The sequence below is a fragment of the Felis catus genome, chromosome E2 (genome assembly GCF_018350175.1).
Source record: "Felis catus isolate Fca126 chromosome E2, F.catus_Fca126_mat1.0, whole genome shotgun sequence".
Lineage (NCBI taxonomy): Eukaryota > Metazoa > Chordata > Mammalia > Carnivora > Felidae > Felis > Felis catus.
The window spans coordinates 16,797,798-16,819,698 of record NC_058382.1 but is presented as its reverse complement, the minus strand read 5'-3'; the positions used below and the strand labels follow the sequence as shown (position 1 = coordinate 16,819,698).

The 21,901-nt window shown below is 36.8% G+C and overlaps 1 protein-coding gene and 1 pseudogene across 1 annotated transcript in view; one reads left to right on the top strand and one right to left on the bottom strand.

The window, feature by feature from the left end:
- The window catches only part of ZNF793 (zinc finger protein 793), a 154,214-nt gene that overhangs the window by 43,064 nt on the left and 89,249 nt on the right, over positions 1 to 21,901 (bottom strand). The window contains exons 5-7 of the mRNA XM_045045519.1: positions 11,321 to 11,447; positions 10,976 to 11,071; positions 5,602 to 7,173 (exon numbers count right to left, since the gene is read on the bottom strand). Of these exons, the coding sequence (XP_044901454.1) occupies positions 5,602 to 7,173; positions 10,976 to 11,071; positions 11,321 to 11,447 (1,795 nt within the window). The remainder of the gene's footprint in view (positions 1 to 5,601; positions 7,174 to 10,975; positions 11,072 to 11,320; positions 11,448 to 21,901) is intronic.
- On the top strand, positions 19,995 to 21,129 carry LOC111556238 (annotated as a pseudogene).

Below are 21,901 nucleotides of genomic sequence, written 5' to 3'. Positions count from 1 at the left end.
TTACACCATACACAAAAATAAATTCAAAATGGATGAAAGACCTAAATGTGAGACAGGAAACTATCAAAATCCTATAGGAGAAAACAGGTACCAACCTCTTTGACCTCGGCTGCAGCAACTTCTTACTTGACATGGCTCCAATGGCAGGAGAAATAAAAGCAAAAATTAAGTATTGGGATCTCATCAAGGTAAAAAGTTTCAGGGGTGCCTGGGCAGCTCAGTTGGTTAAGCGTCCAACTTTAGCTCAGGCCATGAACTCACGGTTCATGAGTTCGAGCCCCACATCGGGGTCTATGCTGACAGTTCGGAGCCTGGAGCCTGCTTCAGATTCTGTGTCTCCCTCTCTCTCTGCCCCTCCCCTGCTCACACTCTGTCTCCCAAAAAATAAGCATCAAAAATTAAAAAAAAAAAAATCAAAAGCTCTGCCCAGCAAAGGAAACAATCAACAAAACTAAAAGGCAACTGACAGAATGGGAGAAGATATTTGCAAATGACATATTGGATAAAGGGTTAGTATCAAAAATCTATAAAGAATTTACCAAACTCAACACCGTAAAAACAAATAATCCAGTGAAGAAATGGGCAGAAGACATGAATAGACACTTTTCCAAAGAACACATCCAAACGGCAAACAGACACAGGAAAAGATACTCAACATCACTCATCTTTAGAGAAATACAAATCAAAACTACACTGAGATACCACCTCACGCTGGTCAGAGTTAAAATTAGCAGTTAAAAACTGCTAAAATTAACGACTCAGGAAACAACAGATGTTGGTGAGCATGTGAAGAAAGGGGAACCTTTTTGTACTGTTGGTGGGAATGCAAACTGGTGCAGCCACTCTGGAAGACAATATGGAGGTTCCTCAAAAAATTAAAAATAGAATCACTCTATGACCCAGCAATTGCACTACTAGGAATTTATCCAAAGGATACAGGAGTGCTGATTTGAAGGGGCACATGCACCCCAATGTTTATAGCAGCGCTATCAACAATAGCCAAATTATGAAGAGTCCAAATGACCATCAACTGATGAGTGGGGTAAAAAGATGTGGTATGTATATATATATATATATATATATATATATATATATATATACACACACACACACACACACACACACACACACACACACACACACACAAGAGAATAGTACTCGGTGATGAAAAAGAATGAAATCTTGCCATTTGCAACAATGTGGATGAACTGGAGGGTATTATGCTAAGCGAAATAAGTCAGAAAAAGATATATGATTTCATTCATATGTGGAATTTCAGAAACTTAACAGATGATCATAGGGGAAGGGTAGGAAAACTAAGATAAAAACAGAGAGGGAGGAAAACCATAAATAGGGAGAACAAACTGAGAGTTGATGGGGGTTTGGGGTGGGAGGGTGGGGAAAATGGGTGATGGACATTAAGGAGGGCACTTGTTGGGATGAGCACTGGGTGTTATATGTCAAGTGATGAATCCCTGGAATCAACTCCTGAAGCTAAGAGTACACTGTATGTTAGCCAACTTGAAGATAAAATTAAAAATAAATACATAAATATTAACTCAAAATAAAATGTTTCATGGATTGCAAAAAAAAAAAGATAATCAACTCTGGAGTATATATATTTTATACACACACACACACACACACACACACACACACACACACACACACACAATGTGAAAGCATTGGGGAACAACCAAAAACAGGCAAAAAAAATTGAAGGGAAGTTGACCTCTGAAAAAAAGAAAAGTATACTGTGAGACATTAATTTTTATACAGGTTATCATGTAATGGAACTTTCCAGCCTCTGTGGTATGGGGTAGCTAAACTCAAATAGAGAGCCACAGTATTATTGTCCTGAGAAGTTGGAGGATGAAGTTTCAGGCTGTTTTAAAAACTCTTTAAAAATAAAAGGAGGAGCTACAGAGAGGAGATTCAACATCTACTTATAAATTCTGTCCAAATCTTTGGCTGATGCCTGAACTTCACAAATTTATGTAAACTCCAAAGAGCCTATAGAAATCAATAGCTAGAAGATGTAAAGAATGAAGCAGATACTTCAGCTATTGCTGGATTTTAAATCCAGCCAATGTAGCTGTTTTTAGGACAAAGACAACATTCTCCAGAAAATTACAACAAAATTCATAATCTCTACAACATATTCACAAAGTTCAGTATACAATCAAAATTAGTAGATAAGCAAAAATATAGGAAAGGTAAGAAAGAATCAAGAGAAAAAGTTATCAATAGAGAATGACTCTAAAATAGTTCAGATGTTGGCATTAAAAAATTGGGTATTTCTAAACTTGTGCATGTGCATATGTGTTAAAACATTAATAACATAAAACTTAACATTTTAACAATTTTACCTGTACAATTAAGTGGCATTAAGTATATTCATAATGTTTTATAATCATCACTATTTCCAGAATTTTCTCATCTGAAACAGAACCAATGTACCCATTAAACAATAATTCTCCATTTCTTCCTCCTTTATTCCAGTAATCTCTATCATACTTCCTGTATGAATTTACCTATTCTAGTTACCTTATGTACATGGGAATCATACTTTTCCAAGGTTCAGTTACGTCGTAGTATGTATCCAAATTTCTTTTGCATGGCTGCATAATATTCCACTTTTTGTATATCCCACATTTTGTTTATCTGTTCATCTATTGCTGGACACTTGGATTGTTTCCATTTTTTGGCTATTCTGAATATGCCACTATGAACACTAGTGTACAAGGATCAGTTTGAACCCCTGCTTTCAATTCTTCTGGATATATACTTAGGTAGAGAAATGCAGAATCATATGGTAATTTTTTGAGGAACTGCTAAACTGTTTTCCTCAGCAGCTATACCATTTTACATTCCTGTTAAAAATGCACAAGGGTTCTAATTTCTGCACATACTCATGAAACACAGGTTTTCTTATGTAGATAACACATGAACTTTGAAAACTATTTTGTAAAAAGTCTACAAAAATTAGGTATGCTGGCAAAACTGGACTTAGCATAAAACCTACTAAAGAAGAGACTATGGGAGTGCCTGGGTGGCTCAGTCAGTTAAACGTTTAACTTCAGCTCAGGTCATGATCTCATGTTTTGTGTGTTCAAGCCCCGCCTCTGTGCTGACAGCTCAGAGCCTGGAGCTGCTTCAGATTCTGTGTCTGTCTCCCTCTCTCTCTGCCCCTCCCCTGCTTGTGCTCCGTCTCTCAAAAATAAACACTTAAAAAAAGGAAAAAAAAAAAAGGAATGAAGAAGAGACTCTGAAATGACAATACTCCTTTAGATACTTAAATTTTGGTAAATTGTTGTTTTCATGAAAATTGGTCCCTGCCATTTACAAATGTAAGTCAGTGTCAATCTCTAAAAGTAGCTAATAAAAGTCAAAAGTGATACGGTCATGTTTGTATATCCCTACTTTAGTTTGAGGTTTTCTTTTGTGAAATCACCCTCGAACAAATATAGTTAATATTCAAGCATTCAATGCTAAAGTTCACTTTTAATAGCTCCTATTCTAATCTCCCTTTTAAAAAGGCACCAATGATTTTCTGTGCATTAGTTATATTGTGAGATGGCATAACAAAACATTTACCTTAACGGGTGGTTCATATATTATTATAGATTATAGAGAATGAAATCCTTTTATAGGAACTATGTTTTTACTGTTCAGGGTCTAGACCGCTACCATTTCCAACCAAAATAAGATAGGTCGTATAAATCAAGGGTTATGAAAGGAATAAAATAATCTGTAGGTTAAGAGTGGAAGCAATGTTACATAATTGTTTATGGCCATCTCAAGAAAATAAAAGGCTTTCTCATTCCAAAATGTTGTAATGATTACCTATGATATTAATGTTTGTCCTGGTTTTATGGAAACCTACAGGGCAAGAAAACTGGTCACAGAGTCAATTCTCAGGAAAATGTTATTTTCTCCATATTGACTCTAAATATATTACTAATTAGTTAGCTATGAATCCAACAAACCTGTTGCCAAATAATGCAAGATATATTGAGAGAAGGAATCATTAGTAGACCATAGTGCCCTAAAATAAAATAGTAAATAAAATCATACTTGATTTATCATACTCCCATCTGATTTTCAAAATTTTAATAAATAATTAAATCTAAAACATAATTGGTAAAAAAATGAATCACAATTTTAGAAATGTTAAAATGTAAAAAAAAACATAAGATTGATAAAGTATGCTAATTTCATATTGTATAGTAAATAGGACTATCACTTCCAATTACTAATTTTCTGGAAATATTTTTGATAAAATAGCTCAGTTTTTTTCTATGGGCACAGGCTTCCCCCAAGCCATAAGGTCTGAGAAATAACTACAAAAACACCGTTAAGACAAGCCATCCATATTGCCACTGCGAATCATTAATTTTTAAGATTTATATGCTCTCGATCTTTATTAAGGCGTAAAAATTACAAATAAAGCTAAAAGTCCCCTTTGATCAATACCCTGCCAGAGAAAATACTAATAATAATTTGGTATGTACCCTTCTAGTCCATTTTACATACATACATATTTCAATAATAATAAAAACATAGTTCTGTTCTTTATGATTTAATTCCAATTTATATGAATGTCATTACACAATGTTTCATTTGAGGATTTTGATTTTTTTTCCACTCAACATTGTTTTACATAACTATCCATGTTACAAAATACAGATCTAGTCTATTGCTTTTAACTGCTGTATACTATTCCATTATTTGACTATATCACATTTTATTTATCCATTACCTCATCCATAATTTAGTGTATATATATATATATATGTGTATATATATATATATATATATATATATATTTACGCATATTTGTTTCTTTATGATGAATATACAGAAATGGAACTGCAGGGTCCTTTTGCCTTTTAAAAAAATGATTCGCTGCCTCAAAACCATAGACAACATTCTGTATTTCCTCCCAAGAATTTCAGTTTGGCTTTTCACATTCCAGTGTTCAAATCCTTTGGAATTCTGTTTTCTTTATATATTGTAAGATTGCATGTAGTTTTATTTTCCCCAATATGGAGAACCAAATACTCCAACAAATTTTATTGGCTGTCATTTCTCTATTGATTCATGATGTCATTGTTATGTATAATATACACCAGGTTTGCATATATTCATTGACTTATTCCTAGGCATTCTATTCTGTAAAATCTGCTTATCTATTCATGCTCTGATACCACACACTATTTAATGACCATAACTTTTGTGTAATATATGGTAGAAGATGGGTCCTTGCTGTTCTTATTCAAAATCATCTCAGCAATCCAGGGACTTCCATTTCACATGAATTTTAGAATCATTTTGTAAAGATCCTAGAAAATTCTTGTTAGATGTTTGGTACTATATTAGGTCAATAGATTCATTTTGGAGAACTGACATTTTTATGATATTGAGTTTTTCCATCTCTATACATGGTATTTCTATTTATTCAAGTCTTATGCCCTCCAATAAAGTTTTATAATTTTTCCATAAAGATCTTGTTTTGAGTTTACACCAATGTATTTCAAAAGTTAAGTAAAGCATGAGTTGAATTTAAGAAAAGGCCTTCCCTCATTTAGTACACTCGGCGTTTCTCACCTGTATGACCTCTCTTATGTATAGAAAGGGATGCTCTTTGAGAGAATGCTTTCCCACATTCATTACATTCAAAGGGTTTCTCACCAGTATGACTTCTCATATGTATAATAAGTAATGAGCATTGAGAGAAGGCTTTTCCACATTTATTACATTCATAAGGTTTCTCTCCTGTATGACTTCTCACATGAAGAGTAAGGGATGAGATTCGAGAGAAGGCTTTACCACATTCATTACATTTAAATGGTTTCTCTCCAGTGTGAATTTTTTCATGTTCGAGGAGATTTTGTCTCTGACTGAAAGCTTTTCCACATTGATTACAATGATAAGGTTTTTCTCCAGTATGAATTTTCTCATGTTCAGTGAGATTTGATTTCTGACTAAAGGCTTTCCCACATACTGCACATGCATAAGGTTTCTCACCAGTATGAATTCTCTGGTGTCTAATGAGGTTTGACATCTGAATAAAAGCTTTCCCACATTCATTACATTCATACGGTTTCTCTCCAGTGTGAATTTTCTGATGTGTAATGAGATTTTCTTTCCTGCTGAAGGCTTTTCCACACTCGTTACATTCATAGGGTTTCTCAGCTGTATGATTTCTCATATGTACAGTAAGGGATGAACTTTGAGAGAATGCTTTCCCACATTCACTACATACATAGGGTTTCTCACCTGTATGACTTCTCATATGTATAATAAACACTGAACATTGAGAGAAGGCTTTTCCACATTTATTACATTTATAGGGTTTTTCCCCTGTGTGACTTCTCATGTGTAGAGTAACAGATGACATTCGAGAAAAGGCTCTACCACATTCATTACATGCATAAGGTTTCTCCCCAGTATGAATTTTCTCGTGTTCAATAAGATTTTGCTTCTGGCTGAAGGATTTTCCACATTCTTTACATTCATAGGGCTTTTCTCCAGTATGAATTCTCTCGTGTTCAATGAGATTTGATTTCTGACTGAAGGCCTTCCAACAATCCTTACATGCATAAGGTTTCTCCCCTGTATGAATTCTCTGGTGTCTAATAAGGTTTGACATCTGAATGAAAGCTTTTCCACATTCATTACATTTATATGGTTTCTCCCCAGTATGAATTTTTTGATGTGTAATAAGATTTTCCTTCCTGCTGAAGGCTTTTCCACATTCCTTACACTCGTAGGGTTTCTCTCCAGCATGAATTCTCTCATGTCTGATGAGGTCAAATCTATGATTGAAGTCTTGTCCACACTGATTACACTTAAAGGGGGTTAGAACATGGGATGAGCAAGGGTAAAATGGCTTCCTGTATTTATTATATTCATAATTTTCCTCTCTTATACAGTCCTTATCATAACTAAGTAAGTCTAAATTATGTTCCAAATCTTTATCAAATGAGTCACATTCATAGAAGTTTGGTCTTGAAGTAATAATATCTGAGTTCAAAGGAAATATTTTTGCAACTTTTTTACATTCAATGACATTTTCCTTAATCAGAGTTTTCTTGGAGATGGATGTGACTTTCCTCACAAGTGCTTCCTGTTGCTTCTTGATCTGTTGTTCATCAACTTCCCAAACTTCTAAAATGGAGGACCAAAAATTATTACTTTTGAATTTTTCTGCTTTATACTATTAATAACATTTCAGAAATTTGCTACTACAGAGTTGGTCTTTGATATTGACTCTAGTCTCCCAATATGAAAGAAATCCAAAGTACAAATGTCCCTAGTTTTTAAGTTTTAAGGGGTTAACTCCGATAGAAAATATTATGGAGAGAAAACTGACACTGATAGGCCTAAGTAGCTTTGATTGATTTTAAAAGTGTGCTTATATAATGCAGAAATCAGTAACATGAACAGAATAATTAAGATGAAAGGGTGAATATATAAATGACTGGATAGGGAGTCAAAATGACCAGAGGATGAAAGTAAAACTTGTGGTTAAACACAGTGGATTGAATATATATGTTTATTTCTCCCTTCTCCCTAAAAATCTATCAAAATGACAGTAAAAGAATTAAAGGTCAAACCCACAAGGAAAAAAAAGACGAGTATAAAGAAGGTAAACAAGAGATTTCAACAAAAGAATGGAAATGAAAGGCATATAGGGAACTGATAACTAATAGCAGGGCTAAGAAGTTAAAGTACTACTAAGATGTAAAAGTCAGGTAACAAAGTAATTTGGCCACAAAGCACTGGAAAAGAGAACAAATTAAAGGATTCAGGTACTCATAAAGCAGAGATAAGATGCCTGAAGAGGATTAACTCCTCTTTAATTGCTCCTCTAATTAACTCCTCTTTAATTGCTCCTCTTAGGGAGCAATTACACTCCCTGAGGCAAGTATTATGGATTTACTTAAGTAACATCTTTCCAACCTCGTACTATGTTTCTCCGTCCTGCAGAGGGTGAGTTAGAACTACATTTCCGGGGCGCCTGGGTGGCGCAGTCGGTTAAGCGTCCGACTTCAGCCAGGTCACGATCTCGCGGTCCGTGAGTTCGAGCCCCGCGTCGGGCTCTGGGCTGATGGCTCAGAGCCTGGAGCCTGTTTCCGATTCTGTGTCTCCCTCTCTCTCTGCCCCTCCCCCATTCATGCTCTGTCTCTCTCTATCCCAAAAATAAATAAACGTTAAAAAAAAAATTAAAAAAAAAAAAACAACTACATTTCCTAGAAACACTTGCATATAGGGTTCTGAATATGATTTAAATTAATTATACATATATATGCATATATAATTATACATATATATGCGTGTATATATATATATATATATATATATATATATAAAATAAAGTTTATTTATTTTTGAGAGCGCACAAGCAGGGCAGGGGCAGAGAAAGAGGGAGACACAGAATCTGAAGCAAGCTCCAGCCTCTGAGCTGTCAGCACAAAGCCTGACATGGGGCTCAAACCCACGAACCATGAGATCATGACCTGAGCTGAAGTCAGACACTTTAATGACTGAGACACCTAGGCGCCCCTCCAATCCTTTTCTGTTGTTTGTCCTTCATGAATGCTGGCATCTACCTCCAGGTAGCAGATGAGAAGATTAAAAATAAAAGACCCACACAACTGGAATTCTACAATTGCCATTTGGAACTCCACAAAAAACTCCTAGGTTCTAATCCAACAGTCTCCTACTCAAAAAGCATCAAAAATTTGTTAGCTACAAGAATTTTTGGAATTTCCTTTTTATCCTTTGATGCATCAAAATAAGAAAAACTAATGACACTGCTTGATTCCCTACTTAAACAAGGATTTGAGAGTCTCATTAAAACATATATATAATATATAGAAAAAATATATATAGAAAATATATAGAAAACAAAGCAAACAGAAAAATTGGGCAAATAGTAACCCTAGGAATGACAGCAATTTATATAAGGATATGTAATTAATAGTCATTTCTTGGCTCAGTAGTAACAATATATCACCTAAAAGAACAAAGTAAGCAGTGAAAATCAAGTTAGCCGAAAATTGTGATATATCTATATCCAGAGAAAAAGGAAAGGGGAAGTGGTAGTGGTGGTGCAAGAGTACTAAACCTCATCTTTCATTAATATCAAGTTGATAATAATTGGAAATTACCAAATAGCAGCATATTCAGAAAAGACTAGATTCCACCCTATCCCTGAAACACTGATTCCTCCCTTGCCTGACAGGTAAGCATTTTTATTAGTTTTGAGGTTATTCCTATATTCTTTTAATTTATACATATACTAAACATATATGTATATACATATACATACATGTAACACATATCTAACACACGTGCCTCTGCCACTCTTTTTTATAAAAAAAGTAGCATATTCTAAATGCTGTTCTGCACATTGATTTCTTTTCACTTATATATCCTGAATAGAAAGAAGCATGACATCTCTGATTTGTTTTATAGCTTTGACACTGGAATCATGTAAATTTTTACATAATTAAAAAAAATTAAATCTAAAAAAAGAGGAAAAAAATAACTCTTAAAAATTGAAAACAAATGGAAACAAGTAAACCTACATATCAAGTTAGGGCCACTTAGTCCCTTTAAAGTGACTTTTTAAACACAGTAGTTTGACTATATCATGAACGAGAAAAAAATACAACCAAAGAAGTCTTAAACTACATTTAGTAGTCTTTTAATCATTAGTAATAATGGTATTATTGTTAATATATATTATATATATATTATATATATATATACACAATATATATAATATGTAATATATGTAATATGCAATATGCAATATATACACACACACACACACATATATATATGTATTATATATATATATATATATATATATATATATATATATATATATATATATGTATTAGATCAGTTTGGGGCCTCAAGAGACATTTGGCAGTATCTGGAAGGTCTGGAGACATTTTTGGCTGTCATGACTGGGGGAGTGGTGAGAAAGGGGATTGGTGCTCCTAGCACCTAATAAGTAGAGGGCCACAGAGGGTGCTAAACATTCTACACCCTACATAAACATCCTACAATGTATAGGCTAGTCCCCCACAGCAAAGAATTATCTAGCCAAAATGTTAGCAGTGCCAAGGTTGAGAAATATATACGGATTAAGCAAATAAATATTTTTTTTTTAATTTTTTTTTTTCAACATTTATTTATTTTTGGGACAGAGAGAGACAGAGCATGAACGGGGGAGGGGCAGAGAGAGAGGGAGACACAGAATCGGAAACAGGCTCCAGGCTCTGAGCCATCAGCCCAGAGCCCGACACGGGGCTCGAACTCACGGACCACGAGAACGTGACCTGGCTGAAGTCGGACGCTTAACCGACTGCGCCACCCAGGCACCCCAAGCAAATAAATATTTTAATGCAATAAGGAGCCAATATTTTCAGTATAAAAGATACAAAAACAAAACAAAAAAGGTAAGTAACAACCCTATACTCCTTAATTTGAATTGGATGTATCAGTATGAACACATACATTTTTTTTCTATCTAAAAAGTGTATTTTTCCTGGCTTTGTCCAGCTCTAGAAGCAATGAGCAAGCACTGTGCCCGGATTTTGGTCTCCAAATCATTTCCCACTAAAGGAAGCAGGCATTTCTAGAGAAATTGCTATTTCAACATCTGGAGCAGGAAATGTATAAAATTAGCCAAAGGGGGGCACCTGGGTGGCTCAGTTGGTTAAATGTCTGACTTCAGCTAAGTCATGATCTCATGATTCATGAGTTAGAGCCCTGCATCAAGCTATGCACTGTCAGTGTGGAGCCTGCTTGGGATTCTCTCACCCTCTCTCTCTCCCCCTCGGAATAAATACACTTAAAGAAAAAAAAATCTTGGAAAATGTGAAATGGTGTCAACCCCATGAACAATTGTTGTGTGGCTTTCTCATTCAGAGCTGCTTTTTTGCTTACTCACCTGGACAGTGCCTCCCAAGCATTTCTTCCTCTATCACCCATGGCTCCTCTTCCTGTTCCAACTTGAAGATCACATCTGGTTTGGTGACTTGATAACCTATTACAGGAAATAGCAAAGGACTTGCATGTTAATGCTGGAGACAACTATCCACACCTTGGGCTGAGTCTTAGGGGCTTGAGGGTCTGTGAAGGATAAGGAGAAAGGAATTTCCACAGTGAGACAAAGTAATTAGGCTTCACCCTGCAGATGAATACATACAATCATGTGAAGAAAAGGCAAGTTAAAATCTTCATACATTTCAAAAATGGGAAGGAATTCTATGTAAAATTGCAAAGCTACCCTTACCTACTGTGACTAGGTTGCTGTAGTTCTCTAGCATCACATCCCGGTACAAGTTCCTCTGAGCAGGTTTCAGCTGCTGCCATTCCTCCTGGGTGAGGTCCACAGCCACATCCTTAAACGTCACTGTTTGCTGTAAACGCACAATCCTAATTAATATGAAGTCATTAAAATTAGATGCAGTGGTCAAAATATGTAAGAACTCATGTAGCTAGTATCCAGGGATCAGAGTTCATTACAAACTGTATCTTAAGGCTTCATATTTACCTAATTTTGTATTACACTGTGAGGGGGAAAAAAAAACCCACAGTAGAAATATCCTGTAAGGTGTTAATTATTGAGTCAGTAAACTTAAGCATTCATTATCTATTATGCATGAAACTGAAGATGGTGGTCACAGATTTGTACTGAATCTGTGACAGAATTGAAAGAATTACACATGACTTACAGTAACTATCTTAGAACCTGTCCAAGTGATTGTGTGATCTAGTGAGAAAAGGAACATGGAGAAAGTGGGGACAGGGGAGCCTGGGTGGCGCAGTCGGTTAAGCGTCCGACTTCAGCCAGGTCACGATCTCGCGGTCTGTGAGTTCGAGCCCCGCGTTGGGCTCTGGGCTGATGGCTCAGAGCCTGGAGCCTGTTTCCTATTCTGTGTCTCCCTCTCTCTCTGCCCCTCGCCCATTCATGCTCTCTCTCTGTCCCAAAAATAAATAAACGTTGAAAAAAAAAATTAAAAAAAAAAAAAAAAGTGGGGACAGAAGAGAAATAAGGCAGGAGGGATGAGCAGAGGTATGAAAATTTGAAGGTGCAAAATTTGAAATGTCTATAGAACTTCCAGATGGAAAGGTCTACTATGCAGTTAGAGGTATGACAAAACATGAGAATTAGCCATCAACCTAAAATTGAGAGCTGAATCCATGGCTGAAGGATAGGAATAGTTGTAGAGAACGTAGAGAACATACATAGTGGGTAAAGGGCCAAGGACAGAATCAACAGTTAAGCATCAAAGGGACTCAGGTTTGTGTTTCTTGTTTTATTGTTTTTAAAAAAAAGTTTATTTATGTTTAAAGGAAGAGAGAGAGAGCATGTGCATGAGTGGGGAGGGGCAGAGATAGAGGGAGAGTGAGGATCCAAAGTGGGTTCTGTGCTGACAGCAGGGAGCCCAATGTGGGGCCTGAACTCATGAACTGTGAGATCATGACCTGAGCCGAAGTCGGATGCTTAACTAACTGACCCACCAAGGCGACCCTGTTTCTTGTTTGTTTTATTTACAATCAGCGGATGAGAATTAAAACCATGACTGTGATGTAAAAGAAGCCAAGAAACAAATGACAAATTTCTGGAAAAGAATGTTACTTGATTACATATATCTAACTCTTCCTCCTTATTTAAAAACTTCAAAATTCAAATAAGGAAATAAGGAAAAATAATTTATCTGCAAAGACTCTGAGAACAAAAAGCACATATATCCCACATTTGGGAAAATTTATTCAAGAAATAGTACAAATGAGATAGACAACATGGGAAATAGAAAAGAAAATCACCAAAGGCTAGATTGTGATGTTTCTAAGAAACTGTCTCTATGATCTGTGATCATTACTACCATCAACATTATCATCGCTATCAACTATTGAGTAGTTATTATTTGCCAGGTACTATAATAACTTCTTTAGCTATATTAACTTTTAAATTCCCCTTATAAGGCTACTATGTAGTGGCTACTATTATTATCCATTTAAAAAATAAGGAGGGGCGCCTGGCTGGCTCAGTCAGTAGAGCATGCAACTCTTGATCTAAGGGTTGTAAATTCAAGCCCCATGTATGGGAGAGAAACAGATTATACCCCCCTGCAGTGGGGAGGGCACTACAGTAATGGAGAAGGGAGAGAGACAAGACTAGCACACAGGGGAGCACATGGGGAAAATGAATCACCCACAGCAATTGGCTTGGGAAGTTAAAGGGCCCAAATTTCATGAGTTCTTGCAACCACAGGGCTTGAAGCCTATACTTTTATTTTTTAATGTTTATTTATTTTTGAGAGAGAAAGAGAATGAGCGAGAGAGAGAGAGAGAAAGAAAGAGAGAGAGAGAGAGAGAGAGAGAGAGAGAGAGAGAGAGAGAGAGAGAGAGAGAGAATGAGTGGGGGAGGGGCAGAGAGAGAGGGACACACAGAATCCGAAGCAAGCTCCAGGCTCCCAGCTGTCAGCACAGAGCCCGATGCGGTGCCCAAACACATGAGCCATGAGATTATGACCTGAGCTGAAATCGGACACACAACCAACTGAGCCACCCAAGCGCCCCAAAGCCTAGACTTTTAAAGGTTCGTGAGCTTGGCCCTGTGAGAGCTTGGAGGACATTGGAGCTATTCTTGGAGAAAAGGCAGGGCAAACATCCCACTGACATATGGTGTGGAAATAGCGATTTGAAGAGTGCCTGGGGCACACAGTTGGGAGGTTAGTTGCTCATCTTGGGAGTGTGTCACAGAAAGGCAGTGTTCATGGAGAGACCCACCTGGGAACAAAGGAACTAGCTGACACCATCTCCCTCCAGCACCCATCAGCATAAGCACAGGGCCACCTGCAGAAACTGTTAGAGTGCCCACACTCAATACCTAACTTGTGTACACCAAGTTTTCCCTTTGTTGTTCCAGAAGAAATGCCCCTCCCAGTTATGCTTGCCTCAGTCCCAGTTTGGGAGGTCTTTCCCCCACAGAAGACCAGCTCAAATCCCTGCCAACACTGTATTTCCTGACCTGGAAGTACTATGAGGCCTTGGTTCCCATGGCAGTGGCAACAGGTCTCATTTCACAAACAGACCAGAGCACACCCAGTTAAAATGCACCACATTCAGGCCAGGGCCCAAACGCTGCCCGTAACAGGCAAAGAGAGACTCTGCAGACAACTTGCCTGAAAGATAAAGCAGCTTGGACACAACAGCAGAGCTAAGCAGCACACATTGGATATACTCCCAGAAGCAACAGGCATCAGGAAACAGGGGACTCTATATAGCAGGGCACTACAGGACCTCTTCTTCATAAAGCCATTACCCTCAAGAACAAGAGATGTAGTTGACCCTTCTACCACACAGCAACAGGCACAGAGACTTGAGAGAAGAGGAGAGGAGAGGAGAGGAGAGGAGAGGAGAGGAGAGGAGAGGAGAGGAGAGGAGAAGAGAAGAGAAGAGAAGAGAAGAGAAGAGAAGAGAAGAGAAGAGATGAGACAAGAAGAGAAGAGAAGAGAAAATTTGTCCCAAATGAAAGAACAGGACAAGGCCATGGCTGGAGATCTAAGCAAACAGATATAAGTAACATGCCTGATGGAGAATTTAAAGCAATGATCATAACAATACTCACTGGATCTGACCAGGAGTGAAGACCATCAGTGAGACTATTAATACAGAGATAAGGAATAATAGAGCAGACATAAAGGGCTCAGTAAACAAAATGAGAAACACACTTGGTGGGATGAACAGCAGGCTGGATAATGCAGAGGAACAAATTGATGACCTAGAAGATAGAATAATGGAAAGTAATCAAGCTGAACAAAAGAGGAAAAAAAGAATTAAGCAAACTGAGAACACATTTAGGGAATGCAGTGACCCCATCAAACTTAGTAACACTTGTATCATACAAGTCCCAGAATAAGAAGAGAGAGGAAAGGGGGCAGAGAATTTATTTAAAGAAACAATAGGTGAAAACTTTTCTAATGTGGGGAAGGAAACAGAGATCCAGATTCAGGAGGTACAGGGAACCTCCAACAAAATCAACAAAAGCAGATCCACACCAACACACATTGTAATCATATTGGCAAAATATAGTAAGAAAGAAAAAATATTAAAAGCAGCAAGACAAAAGAAGATAGTTAAATAGAAAGGAAACCCCATAAAGCTATCAGTGGATTTTTCAGTAGAAACTTTCCAAGCCAGAAAGGAGTGGCATGACATATTCAAAGTGTTGAATGGATGCAGCCAAGAATACTCTATCCAGAAAAGCTATCATTCAGAATAGGAGAGATAGAGTTTCCCAGACAAACAAAAACTAAAGGAATTCATGACTCCTAAACAAGCCCTGGAAGAAATAAATATTAAAGGGGACTCTGAGTAGAAAGGAAAGACCAAAAATGACAATATGAAGATAGGAAACATAAAAGCAGTAAAAGTGAATGTTTCTATAAAAAATTAGTCAAGGAACTCGCAAAATAAAAGTGTGTAAAATATGACTACCATATATCTAAAACATGGGAAGGAGAGGAATAAAGAATGAATTCAAACTTAAATGACCTTCAATGTAATATAGACTGCTACATGTAGAAGACATTATATACAAATCTAATGGTAACCACAAATCAAAAACCACTAATAAATATGTAAAGAATATGTAAAGAAAAAAGAAAACCTAATATATCAGTAAAAAACCCCAGCAAACCATGAAAGACAAGAAAGCACCAGAGAAAATCTTCAGAAACAACCACAAAACAAGGGATAAAATGTCAATACATACATATCTTTCAATAATTACTTTGAATGTAAATGGACTAAATGCTCCAATCAAAAGACACAAGGTGACAGAATGGATTTAAAAAAAAAAAACAAAAAAACAAGACCCATCTATATGCTACCTATAAGAGATTCATTTATTTCTTAATATTTATTTTTGAGAGAGAGAGAGAGCACAAGCAGGGAAGGAGCAGAGAGAGAGGGAGACACAGAATCTGAAGCAGGCTCCAGGTTCTGAGCTGTCAGCATAGAGCCTGATGCAGGGCTTGAACCCATGAACTGTGAGATCATGACCTGGGTTGAAATCAGACACTTAATTGACTGAGCCAACCAGATGCCCAAAGACTCATTTTAGACCTAAAGACACTTGCAGATTGGGAATAAGGGGATGGAAAAATATTTATCATGCAAATGGATGTCAAAAGAAAACCAGAGTAGTGATACTTATAATGCAAAAACTAGACTTTAAAACAAAGACTGTAATAAAAGACAAAAAAGGATACTATATAACAATAAAGGGGACAATCCAACAAGAAGATATAACAATTGTAAATATTTATGCAGCCAACATGGGAGCACCCAGACATAAAACAGTTAATAACAAATATAAAGGTACTAATTGATAATAATACAATAATAATAGGGGACTCTAACACCCCACTTACATGAATGGACAGATCATCTACACAGAAAATCAACAAGGAAGCAATGGTTCTGCATGACACATTGGACCAGATGGATTTAACAGATATATTCAGAACATTCCTTTCTAAAAACACCAGAATACACATTCTTTTCTTTTTTAAAAAAGGTTTATTTATTTATTTTGAGAGAAAGAGATGTGGGAGGGGCAGAGAGAGGGAGAGAAAGAGAATCCCACGTAGGTTCTGCACTGTCAGTGTAAAGCCTGATGTAGGGCTCAAACTCATGAACCATGAGATCATGACCTAGGCCAAAACCAAGAGTCAAACGCTTAACCAGCTGAGCCACCCAGGCACCCCTACACATTCTTTCCAACTGCATATGAAATACTCTCCAAATAGATCACATATTAGGACACAAAACAATCCTCAAAAAGATTCAAAAAGATCAAAGTCATACCATCCATCTTTTCTGACCACAATGCTATGAAACTAGAAGTCTACCACAAGAAAAAAATCTGGAAAGACCACAAATACATGGAAGTCAAATAACATGCTACTAAACAATGAATGGGTCAACCAGGAAATAAAAGAAAAATTAAAAAGCACATGAAAACAAATGAAAATACAAACACAATGGTTCAAAACTTTTGGGATGCAGCAAAAGTGGCTTCTAAGAAAGAAGTTTATAGCAGTAAAGGCCTACTTCAAGAAGCAAGAAAAATCTGAAACAGTCTAAACTTACACTTAAAGGGTCTACCAAAAGAACAACAAATAAAACCTAAACCAGCAGAAGGAAGGAAATTATAAAGATAAGAGCAGAAATAAATGATATAGATACTAAAAAAAACCAGAACGTATCAGTGAACCCAAGAGCTAGTTCTTTGCAAAAAATCAGTAAAATTAATAAACCGCTAGCCAGATTTAACAGAAAAAAAAAAGGATCCAAATAAGTAAAATCACAAACAAGAGAGGATAAATAACAACAAACACCATAGAAATACAATTATAAGAGAATATTATGAAAAACTATATGCCGACAAATTGAATAACCTAGAAGAGATGGATAAATCCCTAGAAATGTATAACCTACCAAAGCTGAAACAGGAAGAAATAGAAAATTTGAACAGACCAATTACCATCAATGAAGTTGAATCAGTAATCAAAAAACTCCCAACAAACAAAAGTGCAGGACCACATGACTTCAAAGGTGAATTCCAGCAAACATTTAAAGGAGAATTAATACCTATTCTTCTCAAACTATTCTAAAAACTAGAAGAGAAAGGAAAATTTCCAAATTCATTCTATGGGGCCAGCATGACCCTGATATCAAAACCAGAGAAAGACACCAGAAAAACTGAGAACTACAAGCCAATATCTTTGATGAACATAGATACAAAAATCGTCATTAAAAAAATAATTTATCATGATCAAGTGGGATTTATTCCTGGGATGCAACTGTGGTTCAAAATTCTCAAATCAATCAATGTCATACATCACATCAATAAGAGGAAGGATAAGAAACATATGATCATTTCACTAGAGCAGAAAAAACACTTGACAAAGTACAACACCCATTTATGATACAAACCTTCAACAAAGTAGGTTTAGAGGGAACATACCTTAACATAGTAAAGTCCATATACAAAAAATCCACAGCTAATATCATCTTCAATAGGGAAAAATTGAGAACATTTCCCCTAAGGTTAGGAACAAGACAAGGTTATCCACTCTCACCACTTTTATTCAACATGGTCCTGGAAGTCCAAGCCACAACAATCAGACAACAAAAGGAAATAAAAGGCATCCAAATCGGTATGGAAAAAGTAAAATTTGCACTATTTGCAGATGATGTGATACTATATAGAAAACCTGAAAGACTGTACAAAAAAATTGCTAGATCTGATCAATGAATTCAGTAAAGTCACAGGATACAAAATCAATCTATAGAAATCTTGCATTTCTATACGTCAATAATGAAGTAGCAAAAAGATAAATTAAGAAAACAATCCCATTTACAATTGCACAAAAAATAATAAAATACTAGGAATAAATCTAACCAAAAGATAAAAGATCTGCACTCTGAAAACTATAAAATACAAATGAAAGAAAATGAAAATGACAAAAGAAATGCAAAGACATTCCATGCTAATGGACAGGAAGAACAAATACTGTTCAAATGTCTATGCTACCCAGGCACCTGGCTGGCACAGTCCAAACAGCTTATGACTCTTGATCTTGGGGTCATGAATTCAAGCCCCATGTTGGGTGTAGAGATTGTTAAAAAACAATAAATATAAAACATAAATGTCTATTCTACCCAAAGCATCATACACGTTTAATCCAATCCCTATCAAACTACCCCTCAGCATTTTTCACATAACTAGACCAAACAATCCTAAAATTTGTATGGAACCACAAGAGACCCTGAATAGTCAAAAGCAATCTTGAGAAAGAAAAGCAGGGATGCTTACTTGGCTCAGTCATAAGAGCATGCAACTCTTGATCTTGGGGGCATCATGGGTTCAAGCCCCACGTTGGGTGTAGAGATTACTTAAATAAAAACTTACAAACGGGCACCTGGGTGGCTCAGTTGAGTATCTGACTTTGGCTCAGGTCATGATCTCACGGTCTGTGGGTTCGAGCCCCACGTCAGGCTTTGAGCTGAGGGTGTGGAGCCTGCTTGGGATTCTCTCTACCCTTCTCTCTCTGCCCCTCCCCCACTTGCACACACACGCTCTAACTGAATACACTTTAAAAATTTTTTTTAAAAATTAAAAACAAAGAAAAAAGAAAAGAAGAAAAGCTGGAGGTATTACAATTCCAGGCTTCAAGTTATATTACAAAGCTATAGAAGTCAAAACAATATGGTATGGCACAAAAACAGGCATAGATCAATAGAACAGAATAGAAAATCTAGAAATAAACCTACATTTATATGGTCAATTAATCTTGGTGACAAAGCAGGAAAGAATATCCAATGGGAAAAAGATAGTCTCCTCAATGAATGGTGCTGGGAAAACTGGACAGCAACATCAAAAGAACAAAAGTGGAACAGTTTTTTACATTATGTAGAAAAATGAATTCAGAATGGATTAAAGATTGGGCACCTGGGTGGCTCAGTCAGTTAAGTGTCTGGCTTCGGCTCAGGTCACGATCTCACGGTTCGTGAGTTCGAGTCCCACGTCAGGCTCTGTGCTGACAGCTCAGATCCTGAAGCCTGCTTCAGATTCTGTGTCTTCCTCTCTCTGTGCCCCTCCTTAGCTTTCTCTCTCTCTCTCTCAAAAATAAATAAAACATTAAAAAAAAAAAAAGAATGGATTAAAGATCTAAATGGGAGACCTGAAAACATAAAATCTTAAAAGACAGCACAGGCACTAATTTCTCTGATATCAGCTGTAGCAATTTTTTTCTCTACAGGTCCCTGAGGCAAAGGAAACAAAAACAAAAATAGACTTGTGCCCCAGCGGTGGAGATATGAAGGCTCTCCCCATACCTCCTGTTGATCTCGTTGGTACTTGCCCTCACTCTCCTCTCCTGGCCCCCATGGAGAAGTTGTAAATCATCCAGAAGGTGAAGCTGGGCTGGGCAGGCCAAACACTACAGTGACATAGCCATCTGCATGAAGGCCATGACTCAGCAGGGTGCTGAGCTGTGCAACAAGGAACACAACCTGCTCTCAGTGTCCTACGAGAACATGGTCAGGGCTGCAGGTCCATGTGGAGGGTCATCTGGAGCAGTGACCAGAAAACTGACACCTCAGACAAGAAGTTGCAGTTGATTAAGGACTACTGGGAGAAAGTGGAGTCTAAACTGAGGTCCATCTGCACCATGGTGCTAGAATTGTTGGATAACTATTTAACAGCCTATGCAACTAATTATAAAAAGTAAGGTCTCCTATCAGAAAATGAAGGGAGATTACTTCAGGTATCTTGCTGAAGTTGCATATGGTGTTTATTGAAAACAAATGATCGATAATTCCCAAGGAGCTTACCAAGAGGCTTTTGATATAAGCAAGAAAGAGATGCAGCCTATACCCAATCCACCTCGGGCTGGCTCTCAACTTTTCTGTATTTAAATATGAGATATTTACTAACCCAGACCTTTCCTGAACACTGGCTAAAACTGCTTGAGGACACTGCAGAACTTGATACACTGAATGAAGATTCATACAGAGACAACACCCTCATCATGCAGTTGAGGCATGTTAATAGAGACAACCTAACCTTATGGACATCAGACAGTGTAGTAGAAGAATGGGATATGGCAGAAGGGGCAGAAAACTAAAAGCATATAAGGTGTCATCCTTCTTCCCTACAAGAAACCTTTTTACTCATCTCCATTCCTTATTCTATTTGGATTTCCTACAGCAAAGAAACCCATTCATGTGTATGGAATCAACTGTTTATAGTCTTTTCACACTGCAGCTTTAGGAAAACTCCATTCCTTGATTGTGTTTGTCTTGGTGTTCTTGCTGTGCAGTTACTGCTGTAGAAAAGTATTAATAGGTTCATTTCATATAAACATTGATAACATTCAAACACTTATGTAGAGGACTAAAAATGTATTTGGTATTTAAGTAATCCGAACCAGTTCTGCAAGTGACTGTGTTTTATATTACTATGAAGGTATGAAGATGCTGGGCGCCTGGGTGGCTCAGTCAGTTAAGCATCCGATTCTTGGTTTCCACTCAGGTAATGATTTCATGGATCGTGAATTTGAGCCCTACGTCAGGCTCTGAACTGACAGTGCAGAGCCTGCCTGAGGTTCTTTCTTTCTCCCTCTCTCTGCTCCTCTCCCACTCTTACTGTCTCTGTCTCTCTCAAAAGAAATATACTTAAAAAAAAAAAAAAAGAAAATATAGTTCATTACACTTTATAAGTGTTCTACATAACTTAATTTCTACTTTCCCTCCCTTACTCTCCTTCAGGGGTTTCCTTTCAGTAAGCAACTTTTCCACGCTCTTAATGTACTTGTTTTCGGTAGGAATCCAGAAGTATTAGATTAGACAATCCAGAAGTATTAGTATTAGATTAGTATTTGACATTTCTGTGCTCGGGGTCACAAATTGAAATGCCTCCTTTATCATATATGATGGAGGACTTGTCTAGCTGTGACAACAAGAAGTTTCCTTCAATATTCATTTGTTGCTGTTTAAGTTGACAACTGCCCAAGAAAAATTCACCTACACCTCCAAAAAAAGAAAAGCAAAAATAAAAGTATTGGGACTACAGCCACATAAAAAGCTTCTGTACAGCAAAGGAAACTATCAACAGAACTAAAAGGCAACCCATGGAATGTGAAAATATATTTGCAAATGACATATCTGATAAAGGGTTAGTATCTAAAATATATAAAAAACATAAAACTCAATACCCCAAAACCAAATAATCCAATTAAAAAATGGGCAGGAGACTACAATGAAAAGACTACAAAGAAAGATCACCACACAC